Here is a 25,872-nt window from a genome sequence, read left to right on the forward strand (position 1 = left end):
CAGACCACAAGGTAACAGTCCTGACTCCTTTTGGGTGTCTCCATACTGTGAAATAATCCAGGAACAACTGATCCGGCATGTGTAATTTTCCAAAGCAAAACAGGAACCAGCTGAGGTTATCTAGGCAAAAGATCAAGAAAAATTCAAGCAGCAAACAATGTACTTCCAAGCCAAATAACAATCAAGGTTCCCAGAGCCTCTCTGAGGGCTTGGCCTGGGGAATAAACCCCTTGCTTAGTAGAAAGAGGCCTGTCGACTCAGCACCATGAAATTGAATAAAACCTCTCTTTGTAACAGCATCCAGGGGAGAAGGACAAAGGGTCTCTGCCACCACAGCGCTTCTGAATGACAGAGGCCTCCAGCACCTCCAGCACTCCTCCCACCCACAGCAGAATCCCAGGAAACTGAGTGCTTATTCATTACTTGGGCTCTGTCCATTTTCTGAGTTTCCCCTCTACATCCTCCAATGCCGCCTATTTAACAATATCTTCTTTTAGCTCGTCTTTTGTTTGCCACTTCCGCATTTAATTGCAAGTTCATGGGTATAAAGTGGCCTGAACAGCTGAACTCAGTCATCCTGATTTGAAGGCTCCCTTTCCTCATAAAAGGGGAAACAGTTCTTTCTCTGTCTTTCTGTCTGTCTTCATTTCCCTTTCCTTGGCCACTTCCCCCCTTCCCCCTCCAACCCAGCAATTTTTCTCTTTCCTGTTCCCTTTCCCATCCTGTATTTCTTTCTGTGTCTCCCTCTAAATCAAACTGATACTTCTCAGAGATGTTGACGTGTGCACAGAAGGGAAGGCAAAGCTCTCAAACACTGGCACCTGCCCTTCAAACGGCTCCCAGGCTTCTGCAGCCATTTCTAGTCTGTGTCACAGTCTGCAGAACAGAACAACCCCTCGCCGCCCTTGTGCTGAATGCATGCACAGACGGCTCACATGATAACAGAGCTCTCTGATAACAAAACCTCTGCAAAGGTAGCAGATCCTCTGTCTTGTACAGCAAGTTTCAAGGGAAAATCTGTACACCGAAGCTGTAACTTCTACGTCAGTTAACTGGGAGGAAGCAGCAGCACAGATAAACAATGCACTTGAGTTCCCCATTACAACATGAATTCTGACTGCACTGACGTCACCTGTTCTCACTCACTGGGCAAAAGTAGTTTATTAAGTAGTTTATTAACACTGTAGTGTGCAAAAAAGAAAAAAAAAGAAAGGAAATAAACATGGCAACAGGTGTAGCCTTGAAAGAACCTACAGTCCGTGCTGGCCTGGTTTTGACTATTACCATGCCAAAAAGGGGGAAATGTGGTGCTAAAACCAAGAGCCATGGTAAAACCACCATTGCCCCGTGAAACCTGAGACACAAACCCCCAGAGTTAATTAGTTAATTGGGCCATATGATAAGCAAAATTTCACCTCTTTCTACCCTCTTGCCTCTTTCCACATTCCCCAGACACCTACAATACCAAGATTTTATGCAAAAATGAAAACTAGTGGGAAACTGAAGTGTGGAAACTAGCTACGAGTTCCCTGCTAATAAGAACAAAAATTATTAAAGCTATCTTTTTGTTGTATTTTATTCCAGTTAGTTAAAAAGCAGATCAGAAGGGAGGAGGCCTTCTCAGCAAGGGTTAGTACAATTTTGAGTGTTCTGCTTTGAAAAAACACAGTGGTATATATTTTGAATGTGGCTGTTTGAGCCAATATTGACATGAAATTAAAAAACTCTCCCTGATTTCAGGAGTCTATGTGATTTAAAACAAACCTCTGCAAAGTTCACTCAGCACTACAGTGCACAAGATACAAAGGAGAGGTCCGCATCCTAAATAACCACCTTGGCACTCTGCTGACCTAAAGACAACTTGAGGCAGTACAGTCGTCTTTTTGCAGAGCGGCACAAACAGCAGGGTAACACCAGCAGGCAGGATGATCAGTGTGCTTGTCCATTTGCTCCCTGTGCATGCAAACACTCACCCCTCTGGACTGTGAGTGCTTGTGACATGCATATGAGTCTTCACATTTCCAGAAGTGCACACAGAGGGCAGGAACAATAGCAAATTCCTCCAAGGAACAAACTTCAAAACTGCTCGCAGTTAACATTATTCAGTTGTCAAAAGAGTGACTTTTTAACAGTTTGTTACTGCTGGGATGGTAGCTCTTGGTAAGACAGATGAGACAGTTCTAACTTCTCCCAGTCCTACATACCAATTTTATCAAATATTCAAGCAGTAGAGCACAAATACCAATGGTTTCTGGCGTCACAACTTCTTCCAGAGGCTACTCTTACTGCATGGTGTCTGAAGAAACATGCATTGCTCTGGGTTGGAAGATTATGGAAACAACTGTCAAAAAGCTGCAACACCAAAGCAAAGCAACAGAACAATCCTGCTGCAGCAGAGAGCTCCAGCCTCTTTTACCAAGCAGCTAACACACTGCTGAAGTTTTATATCCACTGAAACAGAGAAGCCAAATTGCCTCAACAATTCTACACATCAAAGCATGTATCTGTTTAGTAGTTGTCAACAGTGGCTAGAGGTTGCCTCAAAGAGGCTTTGGGTCATTGTCCTACATGTTCTGTACAGTGTGACATTAACACTCAGAAGCAGGTTTTGCCAAGTTCTGTTGGCCTTGAATTTGTGGAAGGTGATGATAAAGTATTTCTGGTTTGCAAGTCTTTTTGACACTGCAACCACTACGATTTGAAAGTTCATGACAAAAGCCATTTGCATTATTTTTTTCCACCCTCAATCACTAGTTACTCAGTCTCCTCAAAGCCAGCTACTAATGGACTTAAATGTATGGACAAACCAGAGCCGTGTCCCTTGGACAGGCACAGTTTGGGCATTCCACAGAAGATGACAATGCCACCCATGCTCCTCCTGCTAATCTGCCAGCATGCTTTCTGCCTGGAAGAACAAGAAGCGGAGTGTGTTAGAACTGTTGATGATGAACCAACAAATGAACTACATGACAAACAGTACTGAGCAGATGCCTATCAACTAGGAGAGTTTAACTGCCTTTAAAATCAGAAGAGTGTCTCGGGGTTGAGACAGAGGTATTTTAATTCTTTGCCTTTTGAGTTTTGAAACTTTCAGTGCTCATACACTGATTCCACAAGCTGGTCTCAATTTGACTGAAGCACAGACTTCATCATACTCCATAACACACCTCTGCTGTACAACTTCTTTATTCAGAGATACAACTTTGTAAAACTGAAGCTGTAAGAGACCTCCTTATGGCATTGCGCGATAATCTGCATGCTTAAGAAAAAATGCTAAGGTACACTAAATGCCAAAGAATTTTTGTTTGCCAGTTTTAAGAGCCAAGGAAGGTAAGCACATAAAGAGATAACAGAATGAGAGAAAAGAAAAAGAGGCAATACAAATTGCATGAGATTAAGTCCCCAAGAGAAACCAAGAAGGACTGTGTGCAAGCTGCAAGTGGGTAGCTGGGATCCACCCAGGCAGTTACAAGTACCATCAAACGCACAGGCACTGAGAAACCCCATCCCCTAGTAAAGCTACAACTACTGTCAAATGTCTCTTGATACAAAGCTAGTAATTACTACTAATCATATCATTAATTGTCATTTACTACAGATCATAAAATAGTATTTTTTTCTTATTAAGCTTGAAGAGCACTAAGTCTTTCAGAAACAATTCTGACAAAACAGCACGTAAGTCTAAGCAGATTTTAGACACTACCTGTGATGCTGTGGCAAACAAAAGGATTCAGTTCCACTGACTCATGGCATTTAATGAAGCACAACTTTGATACAGCAAAAATAAGCCAAGAATCCTGAAAGGAGATCTCCCAAAAACAGACGATCAGGCATATGCTCAGGCAGATCATATCTTGCAAACAGATTTCAGAAGCAGACTTTAAAAACCAGCACCATCTGGATCAAATTTGCAATTCTATCCATAAATAAGAAGGGACAGCTTATGGCACAATTGCAAGCATATTTATAAAGTGTGGGAATATTGGGCTGTGAGGCAAGAGTGCTAGGGGGAAATACTGTCTACAGGAGCGAAAAATGCAGCTGAACCACACTAAGGAAGTGGAGTGAGGAAGCCACTTCTCAGCAAAAGAAAACTATCCAGGACAAAGATGAGTTGAAATGAGGCAGCTGGATGCCAAGAATTTAGAAAAAGGTGATGCCAGCAAGGTTCTGGAGCTAAATTGTAACTTATGAACAAGGGCAAAATTCTTTTGACTGCACAGCAAACTTCCTGTCTACTATGGTGCTCTTGTGTACAGAGACAGCAGAGCCAGACATGTAGGGAGAGCTGACAGTGTCTGGTTTCCTCAGGAGGACCCAGAAAGAGAATTTCAATGTACAACTGAAAACAGTCCAGTGATTTACATCTTTGAGAATCCAGGCAGACAAAGCACAGTGTTATTCTTTTGGCCCAAGTGACTAGCCAGAAATGTAGGGGAATTACACGCTATCCCAGTTAGAAGGAGAAAGTTCTTAAACAAGTTAGGTCATTTTGCTTCAAATGACAGAAGATATTAGTATTCTGACAGTCATGAGTTTGACAGTCTGACAGTCACAAATTTATATTGTCATCTTCTGGATTGCCACAGAATCTTCAAGTCACTGTATTTTCAGGACATATTTCGAACCAGAAATAAAACAATTTACCTGGCAAAAAAAGATGACCTAGGCAGTAATTTTACATTATTAACCTCTCCCAAATGTGAAACACCTACCCAGTATCACAGGATGTGATAGGTACCTTGGTACATGGTACCCCCATGGTACCTTTCCTACCTCTGGTAACAGCCTCATAAAACTGGATTTCACATTTTTACCTTTGTGAAATTCATAGTTCCAAGATTACTTTTGTTACAGTTCTTTTTTTTAAGAAAGAATCCACACTTTTTATGTGTCTTTAGGGATTTGTTCTGTTTTTAAATATGCTTGGCTTTTGGAGAAGACAGGGTAAATTGTTTGGATTGACTTACAAAGGTAAGTCACATTTACTTTGCTAAGAACTGGAATGATTTAGGACTTCAACACCTCTTTTCTTGGTTACCCCTCTGCTGCTGGAAGCTACTGTCCCTGCTCTCAGACAGTTTATGTGAGCTATTCCTCTGCTTCAGCATAGTGTCAGCTTGCTCAGTTCAAGGTACCAAAGAAACACTTCAAACTAAACTTCCTAACTCTTCACTCAGATATATTAAAGAGCTGTCACAAATTTCAATGAGACCAAAAGGATAAGGGTTACGAATACATAAAATCAGTTAACAGGAAATAATCAGTCAGAAAAGCTGCCTAAAAGCAATTTCAAGTCTTTGACTAATCCTCTCCACTGTTTAAAATCAAAGAATGAAGGAAATCAGGACTAAGAGAGACCAGAAAGCTTCTCTATAACTGAGGCCGGCACACAGCATCTTTTACACTTCTTTCATTAGTCTGTTTCACTCTTTCTCAACAAGAACTAGTTTCAGACGCCTTTTCAGCTGGAGCAATCCGAATTCATTCACGTTTTGCTTTAGAACACTCCTGTTGTTCATGTTCTGCCTTCCTTGTCCTCATACGTGATACCCATATCTGTCACACAGAGATGCACAAAGCCCAGACTATGGCACTCAGCAGTTTGTTCAGTACACTGTGATCCCCACGCTCATTTCTGAAGGAGCGGAGCCAGGGCTGCGTACGCCAACTGGCCCAGCATCCAAGCAGGACATCCTTGGTGGCAAATCCAGACAGGGAAACATGGTTTGACTCCTTGCTTTTGTATACAAACACTCAGGATACAAACAGGACAGGATATGAAGTAGCATGTCAGACAAATGGCTTTTCAGTGACTTTTGAATGGAACAGTAGATCTCAGTTCCTGAAGTCTACTCATTGGATTTTTCTTCTCTTTTCAAAAATCCTCTCTTTTAGTTCACTGTCAGGGGCTTGCCTATACCTTACTGTGCCTACTCTCTCTCGGCTCTGCTCTGAGCACAACTGTTCTCCAACACAGCAAGCTATCAACCAGAAATCAAGAGAAATGTGTTCTTGTTGCTCCCTCATACCTGGCCCTTGGAACAATCATCATATTCTGCTTGAATTATTTGTCTCTGAAGAACTGGTGGCCTCAGATTCCTCCACTCATTTATAGATTACATTTTTTCCTCTTAAAATTCAAAGCAGCAGGGACTGAAGTTTCTACTGTGTTCCCACCACTGAACCGAATCTATACTTCCCTGGCATTTTATTTAATGAAAGATTTGCATGGTATGAAAAAATAGCAGGGTTTTTTTGGTTCATTTTGATATTTTTCTGAAGAAACAGCCACTGCAACTGTAGAATTCAAAACCTGGAAAGCAGATATGAGCTGCTAAGGAGGAGCAGCTTCCTCTAATATTTAGCATCCCACTCTTTATGCAAGAATACCCTACATAACTCACTTCAGATTCTGATGAGGCTTCCAGCTCATGCATGCTTTAGTAGTTGTACCACACACCAGTAGGCTATACGTCTGGAGTTTGAGTAAACTCATTGAGACTCCACTCAAATCAGTAATAGACAAGAATTGACTACAAAAAAAAACCAAGAACCCCATATTTCTGCTATAGCCTAGAAGGTACCTCCCATTAATAAACAGGCAAAGTATATATACATGTACAGATATATACATGTGCATGTGGGAGGTACTATTCTGGCGTAAGTTTTAGAAACTAAAAACTGAAACACATAGAAAGCAGGAAACTGCTCCAAACTAGCAGCAATTTACTGCCAAACAAGATTTTTACATAGGACTGTGCAAGTATCGTAGCCAGGCTTCATCGCTTCTCTTCCTGCGCAGTAAGCAGGGTGCAGACCCTTCTGCTTAGAGCATGCAGCCCCCAGGCCCTGTGCAGGTGGGGACTTGCACACAACACCTCTTATTGTGCAGGTACAAACCTAACAGAATCTCATTCCTCTACTGTTACATATTCCTCCGTTAATGCACAAAAAACAAATTTCAGAGATGTTGTAGAAGTATTAGCACTCCTGCATTTGTAATACTGCCTGCAAAGTTAAGTTTTTACATATATACACAGACTACAAATTCCACTGAATCTGAAACACATAAGACATTATTTTTCTAATCTGTTCTCTTGCCATCTTCTTTATGTCTTTGGGTATATAATTCCCTCGTAAGCCAAATGACCGATAAACTTTACATAAAGGGAAAAGAAGTCATACTTTATTTCTCAGCAGCTCATAACCTTCTGTTTATCACCTTGAAAGTTAAAATAAATACTAGAGTCACCTTGAAAATAGTTATTTTATACTAAAATTGCTATAAAGGCATCTCCAATCAAAGCTGGCAAATGAAGAGTAAGGGCAGATGAATCCTCAAAAAAGCAGTTTTGTGCAAGTAACACCAAAAATAACAAAGACACCTGCTGCATAGATCTGAAGATTAAATTAACAACTTTTCAGCATTCTCCCTTAATCCTCAATCAGGAGACCTTTGTCCATTATTTTCGTCAAGTTCTGGACCCATGGAAACTTTCCCAGTCAATGTTATACCAGATACACTGGTATATCTCTTCTCATACTAACACTCCCCTGCCCATACCCATAACTTCTTTGAGAACAGACAGAATATGGAGAAATGGCATTTCATGATTCCTCTCCATCTCTCCTCTGAAATATATTCTTCCTGAAAACAATGAGAACTTCTTCAGTGGGTATGAAATACTCGTACGCACAACATGCACACTTCACACAGATGTCAGTGCTGATTAAAGAAAGATGTGGATAGAGAACTTGCTATAGGATTTCACCATGTCCAAACTTCACACTCGAAACTAATCGGAAATTGATATGCATCTTTTCTCCCTCACTTCTGAAAACATAATAACTCCACCAAAAAGGACAATACGTGATAAAAGGATTGCCTCATCAGGGAATGAGTGCCCTTTTCAGAAGTGCTGTTAAGGAGACCTGCATATAACCAAGCCTTTTTCTTCCAGGTACTCCAAAGCAGATCACCCTTTTGGAGAGGCATCCCAGAATTCTGACAGCATCACAGAACTTCACAGAAGTATGTGCAGGAAATCATGCTGAGTGTCCGGGATTGTGTGTCCTACCCAAAAGCTTCTAAATGCAGCAGAGTTTCCCCAGAAAAACAGACAAGTTTGACAACAGAATATCATAGTACCTAGACACACAACAGACAGGGAGATTTCCAACTAGCTCCTGTCACTGCCTGATGTTTAAACCACTGGGAAGGAGAGACTTGTTTTTCCTTAAGAAAAGATCTGTATAATGATGAGTGAAGGCAGAAATTATTCACTTAGCCAAATTTCACTTAAATGCACATTAGAGCAGACAGGTAATACAGCTTTAAATAAGAAGCTTCGCAATGAAAAGAGATTCCTGTCTCTGGTTCCACAGATGGTGTATCATTAAACAAAAAAAGGACACTCAAGCCCAAATTACTCCCCATACACACACACAAAAAAAAAAACCACATAGGAAATCTTTTTTCATTTCATCCAGAAGTCTCAACCCTTCTGACCAATTCCACCAGCTCAGCTGAAACTTGCTTACACAGCAAATACAAAATAACATAAGCCTAGAAAACAGAAGCAGACTAAGACAGTATGTTTCTCTTCCTCCTTTGAAACTGCAACTCAAATACCATCTGTATTTAACATTTCTTGATTCTAAAAATCAAGGTAAGTGCCTAATCCTCAACCATTTCAGCTGCCATCCCACAGTCAACTACAAACTGTTAATTAATGTGCATTTGGGCTAAGGACTGTGACTCTCATTTGCAAACTGATTTAAACAAGATAACTGAAGCAATTTTTGTTCTCTATTCTGTTCCTTCCTCTCCTGAAGGTTAGACCTCTCTTTCTAACAAGACTGCACAAAATGTGCATCTGTTGCTTAAACACTGCCCTCTGCAACTCAACATTTAAACAAACCACTGCAGCCTTTAATTTGCATTTATACAGAAAGCTGTAGCAGCTGAGGATACAAACCCAGACACCCATTCACACTGCGGGACTTCACCTCCAAGCAATGGGGCCAGGCAAACAGGCATGGCAGTAACTGGCATGGTCACCTCACTTTGACACGCTTACAAACATAAATCAAAGCTCTAAGCAGTGAGTAAGAGTGAAATTGGTGGGAATATCTTCTGGTTTGGTCTACTGTACTCTAAGATAATTAAGTGAAATATGGATTCCAGGATAATGGCTTATCACATACACCAGCATCTCCGATTGTTTGCAATGGCCAATACTGAAATTATGATCTCATAGTACACACAATGTTAATGTTGTGTTGTGTCCTGCGTCAACCAGTCCTGGTGGACCTTCATCTGTCCATCTCCTTTGACCCATGCAACAGCGGCACGGCCCTGCTCCAGCAGGAAGCTGAAAACACCGTGTTCGTTCTTTTCTTTCCCCTTGTACAACGGTACTTGCACCCCACCTCAGGAACTGCTGGAGTAAAGCAGAACAGAAATATATTGTGGGGACAACCGAGAATTTGTGATGTGGGACACAAGATGCGACAGGATGCTGTAGTGATGCAGGTATGCAGAACTGAGGAAAGCAGTCCAACCCCACCTTGTGCTATAGTCCCCACCAGACCAGGTGTCTCAGCGTAAGTCTTGGTTTCCTAGACAGATCACACCAGCTGGCATGTGAGAAAAGGCAAGTAGTGTTTCTATGAGGGCATTACTCCACCTCTCCACACACCACTCTCACTCAGAATCTCACCGATCTCTTCCACAAATGGTTCAACAGTCTCATGATTTGCAGAGATATATCATGGTAACTTTTTTATTTTGGTACTGGGTTAGTTTGAACAAAGTAGTCATGGCCTCCCAGAGTCAGAATTGGTAAACAAAAATCCTTTTATGTGAAAATAAGGAGAATTTTTAAGGACCCAACAAGGGTTGACTGAAGAGGTTATCTTCAAAATTAATGAAAAGGAAGGAGGCGAAACCTTAGATGATCAGAATTGTGCAGAGGGGTACAAAATCTACCAGAAATAAATGCTCTTGTCCCCGACTACAGGTTCCGCTGTGAATTTGAGGATTAAAATGCTTCTTTAATTCGCTTTCAAACTTCAAGTCTGAACCTTGGAGCTAGAAAATTACAGAGGAAGAAACTTCCTTTCTGTGGCATCTCTGAAGTTCCAGCTCCTCAGCAAAAAAAAAACAAGTGCAAAGAAGCTACACAAGTGAAATGTTCTAGATACTGACTTTTGTAACAACTTTTTCAAAATTTCACCTTGGATTCAGCTTGGCATTAGACAGTTTTACTTTCCTTGTCAAGACTGGTTTTTTTTCTAGTGAATGCAGGGGCATTCAAATCCCTGTACAGCAGTACATTCAAACCACTGACATTTTCACTTCATTTCTGTCTTTTACACCCTTTGTGCTCAATTTGTGCTTGATTGCAGAACTCAGGCTTGCACTTACTGCTTTAAAAAGTACTTCTGCATAGTGTTGAGAAGGATTTGTTTCAGCAGCTAGCACACAAACAGACTAGGCAAGTACGAAACCAGATGTCCAAGTGTTTGCACTTGGACTTGCCGAGACTTTAGCGTGAGCACAACTGTTCAGACAACTGCCACTGAGTAATTCTGAGACCTAACATAGCTTCTTTGTTTACATTTTTACTACTCCCTGAGAGTATTGGGAAAGTGCTGACTGGCAGCTCCTCAAGGGCCAAGACTTACATTCTATACCTTATGTTCACACAGGACTTTGGCAGGAAAACTCTCCCAGCACAGTCTCTTGCATCCAGCAGAGGTATTCCCAGAAGGAAAAACCGTTAATGCCTCCCATCCCTATGGATTTTTTGTCTGCACACAGAGACTGCTTCTGGTTACGCCTAACAGTCCCCCTGGAATTGAGCTAAGACCACCAATTCATCGAGCGCTAACTGCCAAGGATGTGTCAGCTGGTTGCCAGAAGACTGAACTGAAGAATTAACATTTTTGTTGCACTTTTTCACAAAAAAAAGTCACAAAGTTTATGTGACATCTTTTGCTCTGCTTTTTCTCCTAAAGGAGGTAAGAAATGGAGACAAGGCTCTGTTACTTACTTCACCTGCAACCTTTGGACAACGCATTTTGCCTTTCTGCACCTCAGTTTCTCCATCTGCTAAATACTGGTGCTCTATTTTGAGATGATCCAGACAAAAAAGTGCTGCATGAACCAGTATCTTTATTCTTAATGCACTTCAAAACAAAATTTTCTTCTTCTCTAAGTGAAATAGTCTGAAAAGTTTCTTTCCACTGGACTGAGCTGGTTTTTGATACCATGCTGCCCCAGCAGCTCACCCAGAGCCACATTAAAAGAGAACTGATGTCATGCAGCCTTGCCTCCACACACCACCTGGACGTGGTAACTGCTGCCACTGCAATTTCATTCTTGCTTGCTGTTTGCAAATTTCAGTTCCTCTGGTTATGTGCTGTAAAATTTTTGATTCATACTTTACTTTCCAAATATTGTGGCTTTTCTTGTGCAATTGCTTAAGAAAGATGGCCTGTATTGTGCAAAAGGATCTCTTATGACACAGTGCATGCAGAATATAACAGACAAAGCCCATTAAGAGCCTGCCTGTTCTTTCTAGCTTTATTTCACGTCAAGTTGCGTATTGTTTTTCAATAGGGAAGAAAACAGAGGTCACAGCAGAAATACCAGATGTGCCTTGCTGTTCATGGTGTTCATGTTCTACAAGCAGAAGGTACTGATACTGCAAGGTGACAGGCACCTGCTAGAACAGGAGGTTCTAGCTCCTCCTGGCTTCTGCACTCCACAGGATGAAGTCTGTGGAGGGAGCAGAATCCCCAAAAGGTGCTCTACCAGACACCATGCAAAACACTATCACCCTACATAATCCTTCTTTTTTGATTTTCCTCTGCTACTTGGTATAACTGCAGAAAACTTCCAGCATCCTTCACCAACAGATCGATCCATAGAGCAAAGTTTCATCAGCTTGATCTGTTCAGCATGCCAAAAATCAAGATGAAGCTGAGCACACTTAGAGAAAGAAAGGCTTGCTTAACAGTCAAAAAGAGGAAAACACACATTTCTTCAGGGACTGTTTTGCTCACTGAGTAATTGCCCCATTTGGCAAACAGACAAAAAAACCAACCCAAACCAACAACAAAAATCAAAGCAAAGTAATAAAAACTGTGCACAATTGTTCATTTATAACAACAGGAACTGCCCACAGCTGATTTTTTCAGAGAACCACCATAGCTGGTGAATAGTGAAAGATTATGTAAGGATGTCATATGTCTTAGTGACCTGTTCTAATTACGGAAGTATTTACTTCAATACAGAAGTACTGATCTGTGCTTCTTTTGGACTCCTTCCATTCATCTAAAACCAATACTCTCTCCAACTGCGTTTAATTCAAAAGCCTGGACTACACTTTCAATTCAGTGGTCCAATTTTGTTTCTAAATGCTTTTTGCTCCTGTTTCCTAACTTCTAAGTGCAGTTATTCTGGCAAATGCTTCTTCTAAGTGTTGAAGGATGAATGTACAGAAGTGAAAAAAAAATATCTACAGTAAGATTATCTGTCCTTGCACAAGGGCTTTGCAATCATTGGAAAGCAAGAACATGGAGGCAATGTCACAGCCAGAAGACTGAATACAGCACAACCCCAGAAGTTCAGTGCTGGCAAAGTTGAAGGCCTACCCAGTAAAAAACCCAGCAAAACAGGTACTGCAACACTCAGTGCACCATATTTCATGTCCCCCGTACCGTTTAACGACTAAGTTAAAATCTCGTGCAGTACTTTCGTCTTGTACAAATAATTTAATTGATAAATCTCATTTCTCAACTATACCTCCCAAAAATACTCTCTTTGGTCCATATAGCCTGAAAATCATTACTTATTTACCAACAAGTTTTCAGAACACACTCTCTGTTACAGTGGGGATACTGCAACACATGTATCAGACAACGAGGCCCGTGGAAAAGAAATATATGGACCGATTCTTGGTAGATATTTTCAGAGATGTTTATCTTCCCAGCCGCATGGCTGAGGATGCCGAGGAAACTGCATCAATCACGGGACCCAGGGTCCTTCCCCTGGGCAGGGGAACACAAACCAACCAGGGGGGAAGGAGGCTGACCGGGGCAGGAAAACCCCGTACCTCCCCTCAGGGCCCCGCTCCCAGGACCACACGGCACGGGGAGGGACCCCAACAATTCTCCTCATGTGAACAGACGACTTGTGCCAGCACCGAGGAGGGGACATGTATTTTTAACAGTGGTGGCTTCCCATGTACATTTTTAAGAGCCAACAAAGGAGATAAACTCTGTGGAAAGTGTCTCCCCAATATGCATCTCTCCTTTTCCTGTTGACGGATCATGCCTCTGACAAACCAATGCTCAAAGCAAACACACTTCTGCAGCTCTCTTTGGAAAACTTCCCCCACTGTTCTGCCCTTATTGTCTTGTCAACACCCTCTCCTCACAAACAGCTGCTTCCCATCTGAACTGATTTCTGAGCACAGTTTTAGTAATACAACAAACAGAACCACCAGCACCCAGAGGGATACAAGCTAAAAAATTATATCCAAGTGCCCAGTGATTATCATTTGAAGCCTTTGATTTTCTCCAATAAAAAGGGAAGTAAATAAAAGAGAAATGATCAAGCACCCTTCATATGAAGGGCCAAAGTACTTTCAGTCTACAATATCTCAGCTGACAACTGTCAGTGGTGACACCGAGTTAGGTAATTAATATCCAGTTCCTTTTCACACTGCCCTGAAGTAGTCGACAGCCATTCAAACTGTATTTCCTTTCTGTCTCCTCCTCCACAGATTAAACAAAATAAAAGATCTCAAGTAATGATGGCAAGAGTCAGTAATGACAAAGATCTAAGGAAGGCTGACAGAATGTATTTCTAGCACTTCTGGCCTGGCACCTAGAACTTTCATGTAACAACAAAGCATCAGAAATATAACCACCCACATCAACCACCCTCAAGGAAAAGCTAGCACTGGGTCTGGGTATGAGCTCCCATGTACCAGAACCCTGCTTTAGCAATAAATGCCGGAGCCTGGGGTGGAATGTAGGGCCATGCCTCCACTGGTGAGCCCATAAGGCCAGGACACACCCCTGAGCCTTGCAATTCTGGGAGAAAACTGGGAGAATGTTTCCTGGCATGCTCTGACCTGGGCCTTCTAGCATTCTCCCAAACCATTCTCAGGTATGGTGCCAGTTAGGAGAGGCCAAGGACCATTCCCAGTAGGCAGTCTTAATGCAGCTATCCTGCTTTGAGACTCAAGAGTTCAATGGTACAAGACAGGACCAGATCATGCCAGTTGGCCACAGGGCCTAAGAGTAAAGCCTGGCACTGTTTTGTTTACTACATTTGTAGCTTAAGTCTCTTGCTTAACAATACAGGGCATTAACCACTGATCAGCTCTAACAGATAAACTTTGGCATCCATGCCTTCTCCTCTGTGACCTACATATTAAATAGCACACAGCCTACTCATGTATACCTACATTAAGCTTGTCCATTTTTCCCACAACAACATGGATGCTATTTAAGAATCAGGTTTGCGAGTCCAAAAAACTTTTATAACCTTCTGTTAGTGCCCCTTCATACAAAATGGAAGGGGCTTCTTTAGCCACCTATTGATGAGGTTAACAGCCAAGGCTCCCTGAGGTGATGCATTCAAAGCAGTTGCCAGATTAGACAGAGACTTTGCTGTGTAGCTGAAACCCACCCCCACCTGTCTGAGATAAGAATTTGCATTTTAGTGAGTTCTTATCAGGAGTCTGCCGCCAAAGCAAGGCTCTCCACCAGTGACACACACACTTCGAATATCAGGAAACTCCTCTCATTGCCAGCTTCCTCAGCATCCAAAACAATCCCTGAATGCAACCTTTTATGTTTTCCCCTCTTTCCTGACAAGTATTTCCCTCATGTATCCCATTACAGGTTGTTCCAAATTACTCAAGCCATGCTAGAATGCCAGAAGCATGAGCAGGCAAAACTTTCAAGACAAAGGTATTATCACTAATGTGATTTACTGTAAATAAAAGAAGGTGTAAGAGGATATGGATGATGTTGTTAGGCTTTTTTAAAATCTAAACCCATTCTGTCATGTACAAAGGTAGTAAACGTCTGGCAGACATCCAGTAAAATGAGACTCATGGGTTTAAAGCTGTTTCTTAGTAAATTGCTCAGATAAACATCACTCCTTAGTGGCAAGCTCAGCAGTCATGGTCACTGGTGCAAAGGACTGCAGCAACCTCTCTGTAAAAGAGGTGCTCTCAGGGAAGGGGCAAGCACTGTGCCTCTCAAGGATCAGCATTTGCTCATTCTGACACCCTGGGCCAAGACATGTCAGCAGAAAGGATGTGGTTTTGGTATCACTAGCGGCTCTGGTTCACAACTAAACCAGCACCCTGATTTGTGCAAGGCAAACTCCTGGCCCAATCACATCAAGTTTCACACCCAAAACATACTGTCAAACAGCTCCTAATATATGCTTGAGACAGGAGCCCTGGAAATGCTGGTCCTATCACTTAGCTAGTGGCAACTTAACAACTGACAAATCCACAGGGAATATATAATCAGCACTCTGCCTATCCAATTGTTTGCTCCTTCTTTTTTTTGTTAACTGAAAGTGTTTTACTGAGCCAAATAAATTATGATTAGTCTAGAAAGATTTTTAAGGACTAAACAACTGCACCTGTTAAAAAAAAAAAGTGTCCTCATTTTAGATAAGCAAAGTGGTTTGGGAACCAACAAATTAACCTGTTGGCACAAGAACTGACCACAGCAAAACCAGAAGTACAAAATGAAAGTCAGGTTGAGAATGGTCACAAAATTTATTCTATGAGTCATGAGACATCAGATTAATTGCAACAAGGTATTATTTCTATGGCTGATATGCTTCCGTAAAAATAATTTCAGCAACGGGAGCAGCAGTGAGAATGACCCAGTATCCTCACATGAACCTAAATGTTCCTGTAACTCAGTTCCACAGTCCCATCATCTCAGTAACCATACTCAGATTTAAATAATCAGGGTTTAGAAATCTATTGCCCACTCTGCAACTCAAAGATACATGACATAAAATTGTCACTGTTTCCAGAACTGTAGGAAGTGACATTGCCAGCCAGTTTGTAACAAGTTCTTGTGCTGATAACACTGGGTGAAAGGGCAGACAGGCCTAAGGCATAAGCCTCACAATGCCAGAACAGTCAATATCTGTCTTTCTGTCCATGGGTTTGAAGGGGCCTATCAGAGCAACATTCAGCTTTGGGCAATCAGTGTCTCATGGCCTGACATATGGCATTCAGCTGTGTAAGCAAGGAGGAAGACTCATTAGGAAGAGTGAAGGAACTGTTTTCTCATCACAGAGCTGTTTTCTCTTACTCTGCTCTTGAGATCTGCAGTTCAAAGGGAGCCAAGGTCTCTTCAGATGAGTGGAATCTACAGAAGGTGAAGGTGACATGCAGAAGTCAGATGTTTTAACCAGACAGCCACCCTAAGGTTCTGTCCCAGTACAGATCCACTGCAGTTCTCTATTTCTGCTACAGCTTGATTCAATCACACCTGCAGAGGTAGTGTGAAAGCTTTAATCACATCTGACTGGGTAATTAGGCAGGACTCTTCATCCGCAGTAATATCTAAATCCAAGATTTTGGTCAGATTTCAGGCATGCTGTTGGTGCAATTCCCAGACCAAGCCTCATTCTACGATACAGAAGGGAAAAGCAGTCAAAGGTAGTGTTCAGTCCGGATGAGATGGCTTTGCATGAACTGCACTGCTCCACAAGGAAGTCTTTGTAGCTGACTGAGAAACGACATGGTTGCTTATTTTAAATCTTTTCTTGTCTCTAGATGTACTCACTCCTGGTAACCAGGACAAGCTGCCATTTGCACAGGAATTTCAAGCATCATCAAAATCAAAAGATACATCACCATTTACATCCTAAACCACACCACAACTGTGCAAGGCCTTTACCATTGCAGGCTGGAAATCCATTTGGGGAGACAAAAACAGAAAAGGGATTCTACAGCTGGAAAGAAGAAATTCACACAGTCCCTTTATATTTTCTTGCAAGTGCCTGAAGCAAACAATAGGCAGGCAACAGAAATAAGTAATTTCTTGAAAGCTTCATCTGTCACAGACTCATCTGGGTGCCCAAAGGCAAACACTGCACTTGGGAGATCCTGCTTTTTCAAGTCTCAGATACCCTCTGTGGCGGATGCCTCTGGGACTGCCAGGATGTGCACATTGGAAAGCTGGCCTGCAAACACATCACTCTCTTCCCCATAGGGGGGTTCAGTGTTGCACTTGCAGGGTACCCCCCAGAAGTCTGAATGCTAGACTGCTCCCATAAATGCTTTATGCCAACACCTAGTCACAGTTGCTGGTATGAGCAATGAGTTGTCCTCAAATGCAGGTACAAGGCTCTCCTGCGACAATAATACTCTGTATACTCTACAAAACCTGTGAAGTAATCCACTCCCTCACTTGGTACTGCTAAAACCTTGGAAATGTCTTGCACCTGGTGTTTTGGGCACTAGAGTTCAGGACATACATTAGAGAATCCAGATAACAGCACAGGAACTACAGAAGTAAAATTAAATAGTTTTTGAGAAAGAAAAGTTAAACAATTTGACAATATAGCATAATCTGAAGCAAAATGTGAAAACATTCTTGAAATATTTACGGGATTGATGCAAAGAAATAAACAGCACTGCAAAAAAAGATTAGACATTATGTTAGGCATTAAGAAGACCTTTCTAATACTAACAACATCTAAACAACAAGGGTAAACCATCAGAAATGAAGATCTTTTCCTATCAGAACAGGATGGGATGGTTTGTCAAGATTCTCTCCAAGGCTTTGTTTCATGATTCTACAATACAATGTAAAATTGAAGAATCACATTTCCCATCCCTGCAAACCAGTACTCCTGCCTAGGGCAGAAATACTGTGTGAGCTGGTGAGTGGAAAATTATCAAAACTTTTAAACTATTTTGCTTCCTATATTTAGGGACAAACAAGCTCTCATAATGGGTATCAGTCTGCTTCCTGCAAACATCAGCCCGAAATGTTGTGAAATCAAACATGCATTCAGCTATATACCAAGCAACTCTAATACTCTGCTCTCTGTGATGCTTGGTTCACTTTTTGATCCCCATGCCCTTTCCTGCCAGAGCCCAGGGTCTCTGTCCCTCCTTTCCCTCAGCTCCCAGAGTGCTATCGCAAGGGAGTTTTGTTGCAGAGGCACCAGCATGGCTCTGGGAAAGCCCAGGGAAGCCAAGCACTCCCTCCTCCCTCAGAGATCATGGCACATATTCAAACAACAACTGGCATGCCTGAAATGAGAGGGAGGGACAAACGGCAAAAGGATCACAGCACAGCAACCAAGAGGAGGGAGAGATGCAGAGCCAGAACGAGGTCAGACACCTCATTCCAAAGGATGTAATAAGACCAAAGTAGGTCTGAGATAAAGGGTAACAGGAGTCAGATGCACACCAAGCTGGAATGAGTTAAGGGAAGCAAAGAGAAAGTAGTTTTAATTCTCACCTGTATGGCAGTAAACTGGTGAAACTACACAGGGGATTTATTGATATTTTCTCACCATGGAAGTTCTGTGAGAGTACAAAAAGAATGAACACCTTCATTCATACAAAAAACCTGTTGTACTCCTACATAACTCTGATTTGTAAAGCCTCACTACAAAAGGCATGGGCTCAGCACACTATTTTCAAAGCGACCCACTAAGCTCATACATCTCAGAGCAGGAGAGAACCTGGGTAATCTGGATCCTACAGCCCTGATCGTAGACCTGTGACTGTAAACGGGGCTCTCTAGACCACAGGCTCAGAAGAATAAATATTTTCTGAGCTTTCTCTTTGCTTTGTTTTGCTTTTCAGTTTTTCACTTTTGCTTCATTTTTCTACATCCAGACTGTTTTCTTCACTTTCTTTTTTTGTATCCAGGGCAAAAGAACCTTTTAGTCTATTTGCATTTCAGCCATTAGCAGCTAATTTTGCACTACACTTGGTCTAAACAGAAAACTCTATGAGCAGAATTGCCAACCCCAAATTCAAGAGTCATAACAAAAGCCCCTAAAAACCCAGGAGCATTTTTGTTTTGCTAATGTTCTATCTTCAATTCATGTTTTACAACCAGAAGGGCTACAAATATGTCATTTTAAATAAAAGCTGTGATATTCCTCAATTTATATACATCAGGAACCAGGCTTTTAAAAAAAAAAAAGCTCCATGACTTTAAAACTAAACAGAAGAACATCTTGATCATTTGCAGCCCTAACAACTGGCTATAGGTGACCAACTGACCCAAAATAACAGAACAGCAAAGCCAATTTAGATCACTTCCAAACAATTTCCTTTCCCATCTCCTTCCTCTCCCCCAAATGTTCTTTTAGCTGTCTTGTAATAAGGGAGCAATATTACCCAAAGCATATGGTACACCTTCCAGAATCAGCGTGTATCTGTATCTACTGAGGGTGAACAGGCAGAGAACAGGGTAGGACAGGAAACCACAGCTCACAGCTGAGACAAATGGTCTGTTTGCTACTCTATTAGAGCACCAGAGCCTCATCTTGGATGCAAACAAGATCGTGAAATAGAAAGGGAATGAGGAGAAAAAAAAAAAAAAAAAGGCCTGTGATGCTTATCATGTTTCAAGATGGGTGGAGTGCAAAATCCAGAGATAGATCATTTACAACTACAAAGCAAGCAAGAAAGGGGAGCAAAACATAAATATTTTGAGTCTGTAGGATGTGGGCTAATTTATCTGATGGCACGTGTCCTAATGTAACATTTATACAATTGATAGGACTGAAGACGACTTCTAGTTTTCATATAAAAATACAGGAATGCATGATACTAAAACCTAAAAATAATACTGGTACAATTACTTATCCAATTTGATACCTATCTGGTAAGAACAATTCACCTTTCCTACTGCTTTCATGCCTGCACAGAACAAACAGCAATTGCTCAAGCTAAAAGTACATCCTGTCATTCTGACATTGAAATAACAAGCTGGTGGTTTGTCTTTGGAAAGATGAAAGAGACATATTTATATACAATGTAGAGAACATTTTGGCTTTATAGATTTGCAATTATCTAAGCTGTGGGAGCTGCATGTGCAGGTTTGAACTGAGTGTTCAATGAAATAAAAGAATGGGGGGGGGAAAAGTGATGCAACAAAATACCTACCACTGCAGTCTCGTGTATTGGATGACTACTGCTCCAACATTTCCACATGTAATTCATATGATTAAATCTACAAACTGGGAAGAACAAACTTTAAAAAACTGACAGCTAACTGCTGTGTATTCACTATTCAATCTATTTTTAGAACGATGGTCAATGAGTATGTCTGAAATTGCTCAGGGCTCCTGTGTCTCCTTACTTGAGAGCTGGTCTTTAGTCACTGAAATATTAGTGTTAGATTTGACTGGGATTCTGTGGAATGACCATGCAGCAGTCAAACACACCACAACCTTTCTTTTCTCAACAAACTGTGCATGACTTCTCCATACCAACTAACACTATAAGCAAGAACAGCTAGCTAGTGCTGGGTAAGCCTGGGGGCTGCACCCTGCAGATACTGCACCTCAGTAGTGCGCTGGCAGCCCCACATTCTGCACAGGACTGCACGCCACCAGACAGATCCTGGCATTTATCCAACTGGTCACTAACTAAATTATCACCCGGTTTGATTCTGTCACACAAAAAAAGAAATATTTACAGAATTACGTAAGACAATATAAACATTTCTGTACACGTTACAGAGTTAAAAGAGGCCAAAGAATTAATTGAACCTTAAAGTCTGGAGACTGAAAATCCTTATGGTTTATGATCACACCAGAGACTTACAACAGAATTATCTGCCTTTATGTCTTTGAAGTTTATCTTACTCCTGAAACTTTTACTAAAGTTCCATTAGGTTCTGACAATTTTCCACTTTGCTTCTTCTGTGATCAGTAGTTCTTTAATGATGTTAGCAGCAGTACATTTCCATCTGCTACATGAAATTCTCCCTGCTGCTTAAAAAGTTTGGCTGTGTAACGAGCCTCTACTAGTACAGCTAGTAACACAGCTGCATAACTGCAATATTGTCTATTAGTACTCCTGTGCTACACAGCATTTCTTCAAGGACGATGCCATAATTTGCAATAATATCATCCCTGCCTAACAAAATAGCAAATAGGACAGGACACAATATGGCATGCGTATATTCATAACTAAATCATTAACTTCAGGTCATCAGCTGTGAGCTGGTAGAAGAGTTTTCCCTCCTCTCCTTCCTTATTTTGAAGAAATATCGAGGACAAGTAGGACTATTGAAATGATGGCATACATATAGTATCGTATCTGTATTATATTACAATTTAATGTAAAATCCAGACTCTGTTTTAAAAAACAGCTATATCCCTTGCAATTGATGATCTCACCTTGTAAGGAACAAACCACAGGGTAAAGCTATTGGGTTTCATTCTCCCCATAGTTATGAAACATTATACTATAATAGATAATACACATATAATGTATATATTATATATATACACACACATATAATAAAAATATCAACAGGAGTACCAGAAACTAAATACGAGCAAAATACGAGAAACGCCTTCTCATGTCCAAAATTAAATGGAATAAAATTATTATAAATCATATACAAAGTGAAAAATGATGGGACACCTAAGTTAAGTTTGCAGATATAACTCCATTTGTCAAAATTACTTTAGGTATAAAACATAACCAATTCTAGAGACTAAATTTTATTTAAATACGTAAACATCTGTAGCATTTTCATTAAATGAGTACAAAACTCACAGCAAAATATTCTTAAAAGTGACTAACACAATTTTTATTGTTAGAAAATAGAACTCCATGTTCTACAACTTTAATGATATTCACTTTATTAGTTTATGAAAGCAAAATATGGACCACAATCTTTTAGGCAAAGCAAGTAAGGACTATGTCCTCATGCTAATAATGAACTTATTTTCCCCTGCAGCTTAGTGGGAAAACGTTTCTAAGCATAGAAAAAGAAAAGAAAAAGGAAACCTTTCCTTAAATATGATCGTATATTCATCTCCTAAAACAGATTAAAATACTGTAAGTAAATTGAAGTTACTTTGATTTATTTGCAAATGCATAGTATTAAATACTTACAAGATTTTAAATACTTAAGAGATTCTTTTACATTACCAGGGAACACAGGAAGCTGCTGCTAGCAAGCAACTTCAGTGCTGTGAATAAACCCATAGAATTTAGCTGTTTGCTTTTTGAAACATTGTTTATTGAGAACACTTAATGAGTACTAGGGCTTCAATAGCAAATATTTAACCAAGAGCACAGATTCCCTCACATAAGTACAACTGTCCCAGCCTACTTGGAGAAAACTCATTATGGTGATAGAAAGATATGAGATTTAGTCTTCCTTTATTTAACCCAAGCTGTTGAAGTTTCTTAAGCAAAGGAACCCACAACCCACATCTCTCTCATCTCCTTTTTGACAGGAACAAGTTTCCAGAAGATCTGGGTACTGCAGTTCTCCTGCACAGAACTGCAGTCTTTCAGTGCAGCCAAAATTACTTCTGGATCAATTGTACTGGACCATTTCAGTACAATTCACATTATGGAAAAAACAACTAACCTTGCCCAATCACACTGGAGCGTTAACCTGGCGCGTTACCCCAGGAAGTAGAACAGTCTACGTTTATTTTGCACTGGGTAAGTGCTGCTCATGCAGAACGTGAGCTGGGGAGACAGAGACCCATAGGGCAGGAGGTTCCTGTGCAGCGATGCCAGCATGCTCAGGAAAGCCAACAAATGGGAGTTATGTGGCCTGCATTTGTGAGGCCAAGCAGAGTTGAGAATAGAGTCCCAGGGCTACAGCAGTACTTTCATTAGTGTCATAAGGCAAAATGTTAGGCCTATAACTGCATCGAATCTCAGTGAAGATATAGATGGTATTATCCTTGCATGTTGTGTCAGCTGTCCAATGTGGGAGGCGGGGCAGAGTTCATTCTTGTGGGCTGTCTTGTTAGAAGGATTAACTTACGGCCATCCGCATAATTTATGCAGGAAATATTTCATACTCCAAATTTTATTTTAAAAAATTTCATCCCACTACTGCTCTTTTACCCTCAGACACTGCAGTAGATCCTCATTCTCCTTTCTCTGGGGCTAACACCATTCAGCTATCCAAATGCAGTTGTACAGAGATTCAGTACATAAGATGTAGGTCAATGACTGAAGAAACTAACATTATTTAGGACAGCACATGAATATTTGACATGTGCATAAAGTTAAGCCTGTGTATGAATGCTGCTCTAAACTAAGGCCCAGAGATAAGAAAGATCCTATCCCTCAGTGCTTTATTCAAACATAATTAACAAAACACAAATTCTGTAAGGGCGTAAAGCTGCACTTCCAGAACCAACCCGCAAGATTATACTATAGCCACTCTACACCCGGTAACAAAGTGCCTCGGAAGGACTCTGACTGCCAGCAGTGCCAGCCAAGACCTCAGCGAGTGCACTCAGTCAGGATATTCTCCTGCCATTACCTAGGGCATATTACTCACTACTGTTCTAATGAAAACTGCCAAGTTAATGAATACAAATAAATAAAAGACCTGATTTGTTTTTTTAATATATGAAAATCCCATTTAGCTGACACTGTGAATACGTTTAGCTTTAAGAACTGAAATTAAAAATATATAGCTTGAATCTACATTCTAGCCTGCAGCTAACAAAATCTCAAATTCAGTACTTAGGACAGAGGAGTTTTCTGAGGGATTTTTGCTTTGTTTTGTCTGTAGGGTGGGGCACTTCTACAACTTACAGCTTTTATAAGAACCTCCTCGCACTGAGACAGAACCACAGTTCTAAATTAAACTAACTGGCACTTCAGTTGGAAAACTCAAATTAAAGGTTCTGAGTTCAACTACTGGAGAGAGAAGAGGAGGGTTGAAGTAGAGACCAGTTCATAAAGCAACCACATCCTTGTCATTTATCTTTTATGGTAGACAGTTTGCCACTTGGGTGAAAAACACTGAAGACAAACTGATTTTAAAAAACAAACAAACAAAAATCTTGCCAGAAGGACAGGTCAAAAGGGGCCCAGGGTCTAAGCCCTTTTAGATGAAACCAGAGTTTAGTTTTTATCTAGGAAAACACCAGAAAGAATTTCTGCCCTGACCAATCTTTTAGAAATCTCTGCAGAGACTTCCTTTGCTTTGATTCTTGATCTCTCTGTGATCACTAGTTTATTCTTCTTCTTTTTTTTATTATGATATATCTGTTATCTAGTAACTTTTACTGCAGACTCTTCTAGTTATTTGCAGGAGTGTGGTGGTACACAGATGAATTCCACATTTAGAGCCTACATAGGAAAATGGAAATATCCAGATGGATTTTTTTCTTCTGAACTAGCCCGTGGATAATTTCAGAGGCAGGTATAATTGTTTCCACATGCACAGACACACCCAGCACAATCACAAATTTATGTTTACCATTAAACGAAGATATATATACAATATTTATTTATAAATAAGTGGCAGCAAGGGTAGATTTTCCAAGTGGATGTAAAAGCAACTTCTAGACAACAACCAAAGAGCAGATCCATTCCCGGGTCCGTTCCGGCCACCCCGTGGGGCCGGGACCGCTGCGGGGCCGACGCTGCCCGCGCTCCGCGGCGGGGGCGAGAGAACCGCGGCTCTGCCGGCCCCGCGCTCTCAGGCGGTCCCTCGCTCGTCCCCCGCCCCCGCGGCCTCTCGAACAGAAACTCCCTCTCGGCGGTGCGGACCCGGGCACGGGCACTTCCACAAGCTGCGCCCCCGCGCTGCCCCGCCGCCCTCGCAGCCCCCGGCCCGCCGGGAGGAGCCGCTCCGGGCCGTCCGCCCGGCCCCGCGATGCCCCCGAGGGCGCTCCCCAGCCCCGCGGTGCCACTCACCGACTGCAGGAAGCGGAGGGTCCCCACGTAGTCGCGCTCAGTGCTGAGGATCTCGTTGAGGACGCAAAGGCGGAGGCGCAGCTGGCGGTCGGTGTCCTTGGGGCAGCCGGCGGGCTCGGCGGCGCTGGGGGCGCCGGGCGGCGGCGGCGGCTCCATGGTGGCGAGGCGGGCCGGGCGCTCCGCTCCCCGCTCCCTCAGGAGCCCCCCATGGCCCCCTCGGCCCTGCCTCGCCCGCGAGTGGAGGCGTTACAGAAGCCGGGCACTGAGCGAAGCCCGGCTGCGGGACATACCGGGCTAGCGGCGCGGCACCGCTGAATAGAGCGCGAAGGGAAGTCCCGGTGGCAGGGAGGGGGAGCGAGGGGAAGGAGGGACGGGGCGGGCACAGGCGGCGAAGCCCGGCCCCGGGGGCCTATCCGGGCCGGCGGAAGGCAGCGGGGCGGGGCGAGAGCGACGGGCGTGCGGCCTCCTCCTCTGCTGGTCCCGCACGCTCTCGCAGCCGCGGGTGCTGCTCGCACGCAGCCCCTCACACACGCAGGCACAGACACCGCCTCGCACCCGCACTCCCTTATCCCCCTCCAACATACGCTCCCCTCGCGCCCCTTGCGCGGCAGACCCCCACGTTCCGCGCCTCTCGCCTCCTTGCTCTCCTCCCGCTGCGTTGCTGCAGAGCCCGCACAGCGCAGCCACGCAGCACAGCCGGGCGCCACACGAACACGGACAGGGCCATGAACGCACCACGGCTTCCTGCACGAACAGGGATTTGCCCCCAACCCTACAGGTCCCCCGCCCTGCCCACCACTTAAGGGGTGGGTGGTCACGCAGACGCCTCATACACTCAGTTGTCACGCAGGAATGCACACACCAGAATGGACACAAATATGCAGAAATAAGGTATCGCAGACTTCCATGCCAA

General features: G+C 42.4%; 1 protein-coding gene across 3 annotated transcripts in view; it reads right to left on the bottom strand.

The window, feature by feature from the left end:
* The window catches only part of PREX1 (phosphatidylinositol-3,4,5-trisphosphate dependent Rac exchange factor 1), a 144,650-nt gene extending 119,342 nt beyond the window's left edge, over positions 1 to 25,308 (bottom strand). For all 3 annotated transcript variants that reach the window (XM_042044418.1, XM_042044410.1, XM_042044399.1), the window contains exon 1: positions 24,960 to 25,308. In XM_042044418.1, coding sequence (XP_041900352.1) covers positions 24,960 to 25,115 — 156 coding nt within the window. In that variant the 5' untranslated portion in view covers positions 25,116 to 25,308. The remainder of the gene's footprint in view (positions 1 to 24,959) is intronic.
* Positions 25,309 to 25,872: the final 564 nt, after the last annotated feature.

The sequence above is a fragment of the Corvus kubaryi genome, unplaced genomic scaffold, assembly GCF_017639235.1.
Source record: "Corvus kubaryi isolate FWS band 111438036 unplaced genomic scaffold, C.kubaryi_AGA036_p1.0 134, whole genome shotgun sequence".
In the NCBI taxonomy this organism is placed as follows: domain Eukaryota; kingdom Metazoa; phylum Chordata; class Aves; order Passeriformes; family Corvidae; genus Corvus; species Corvus kubaryi.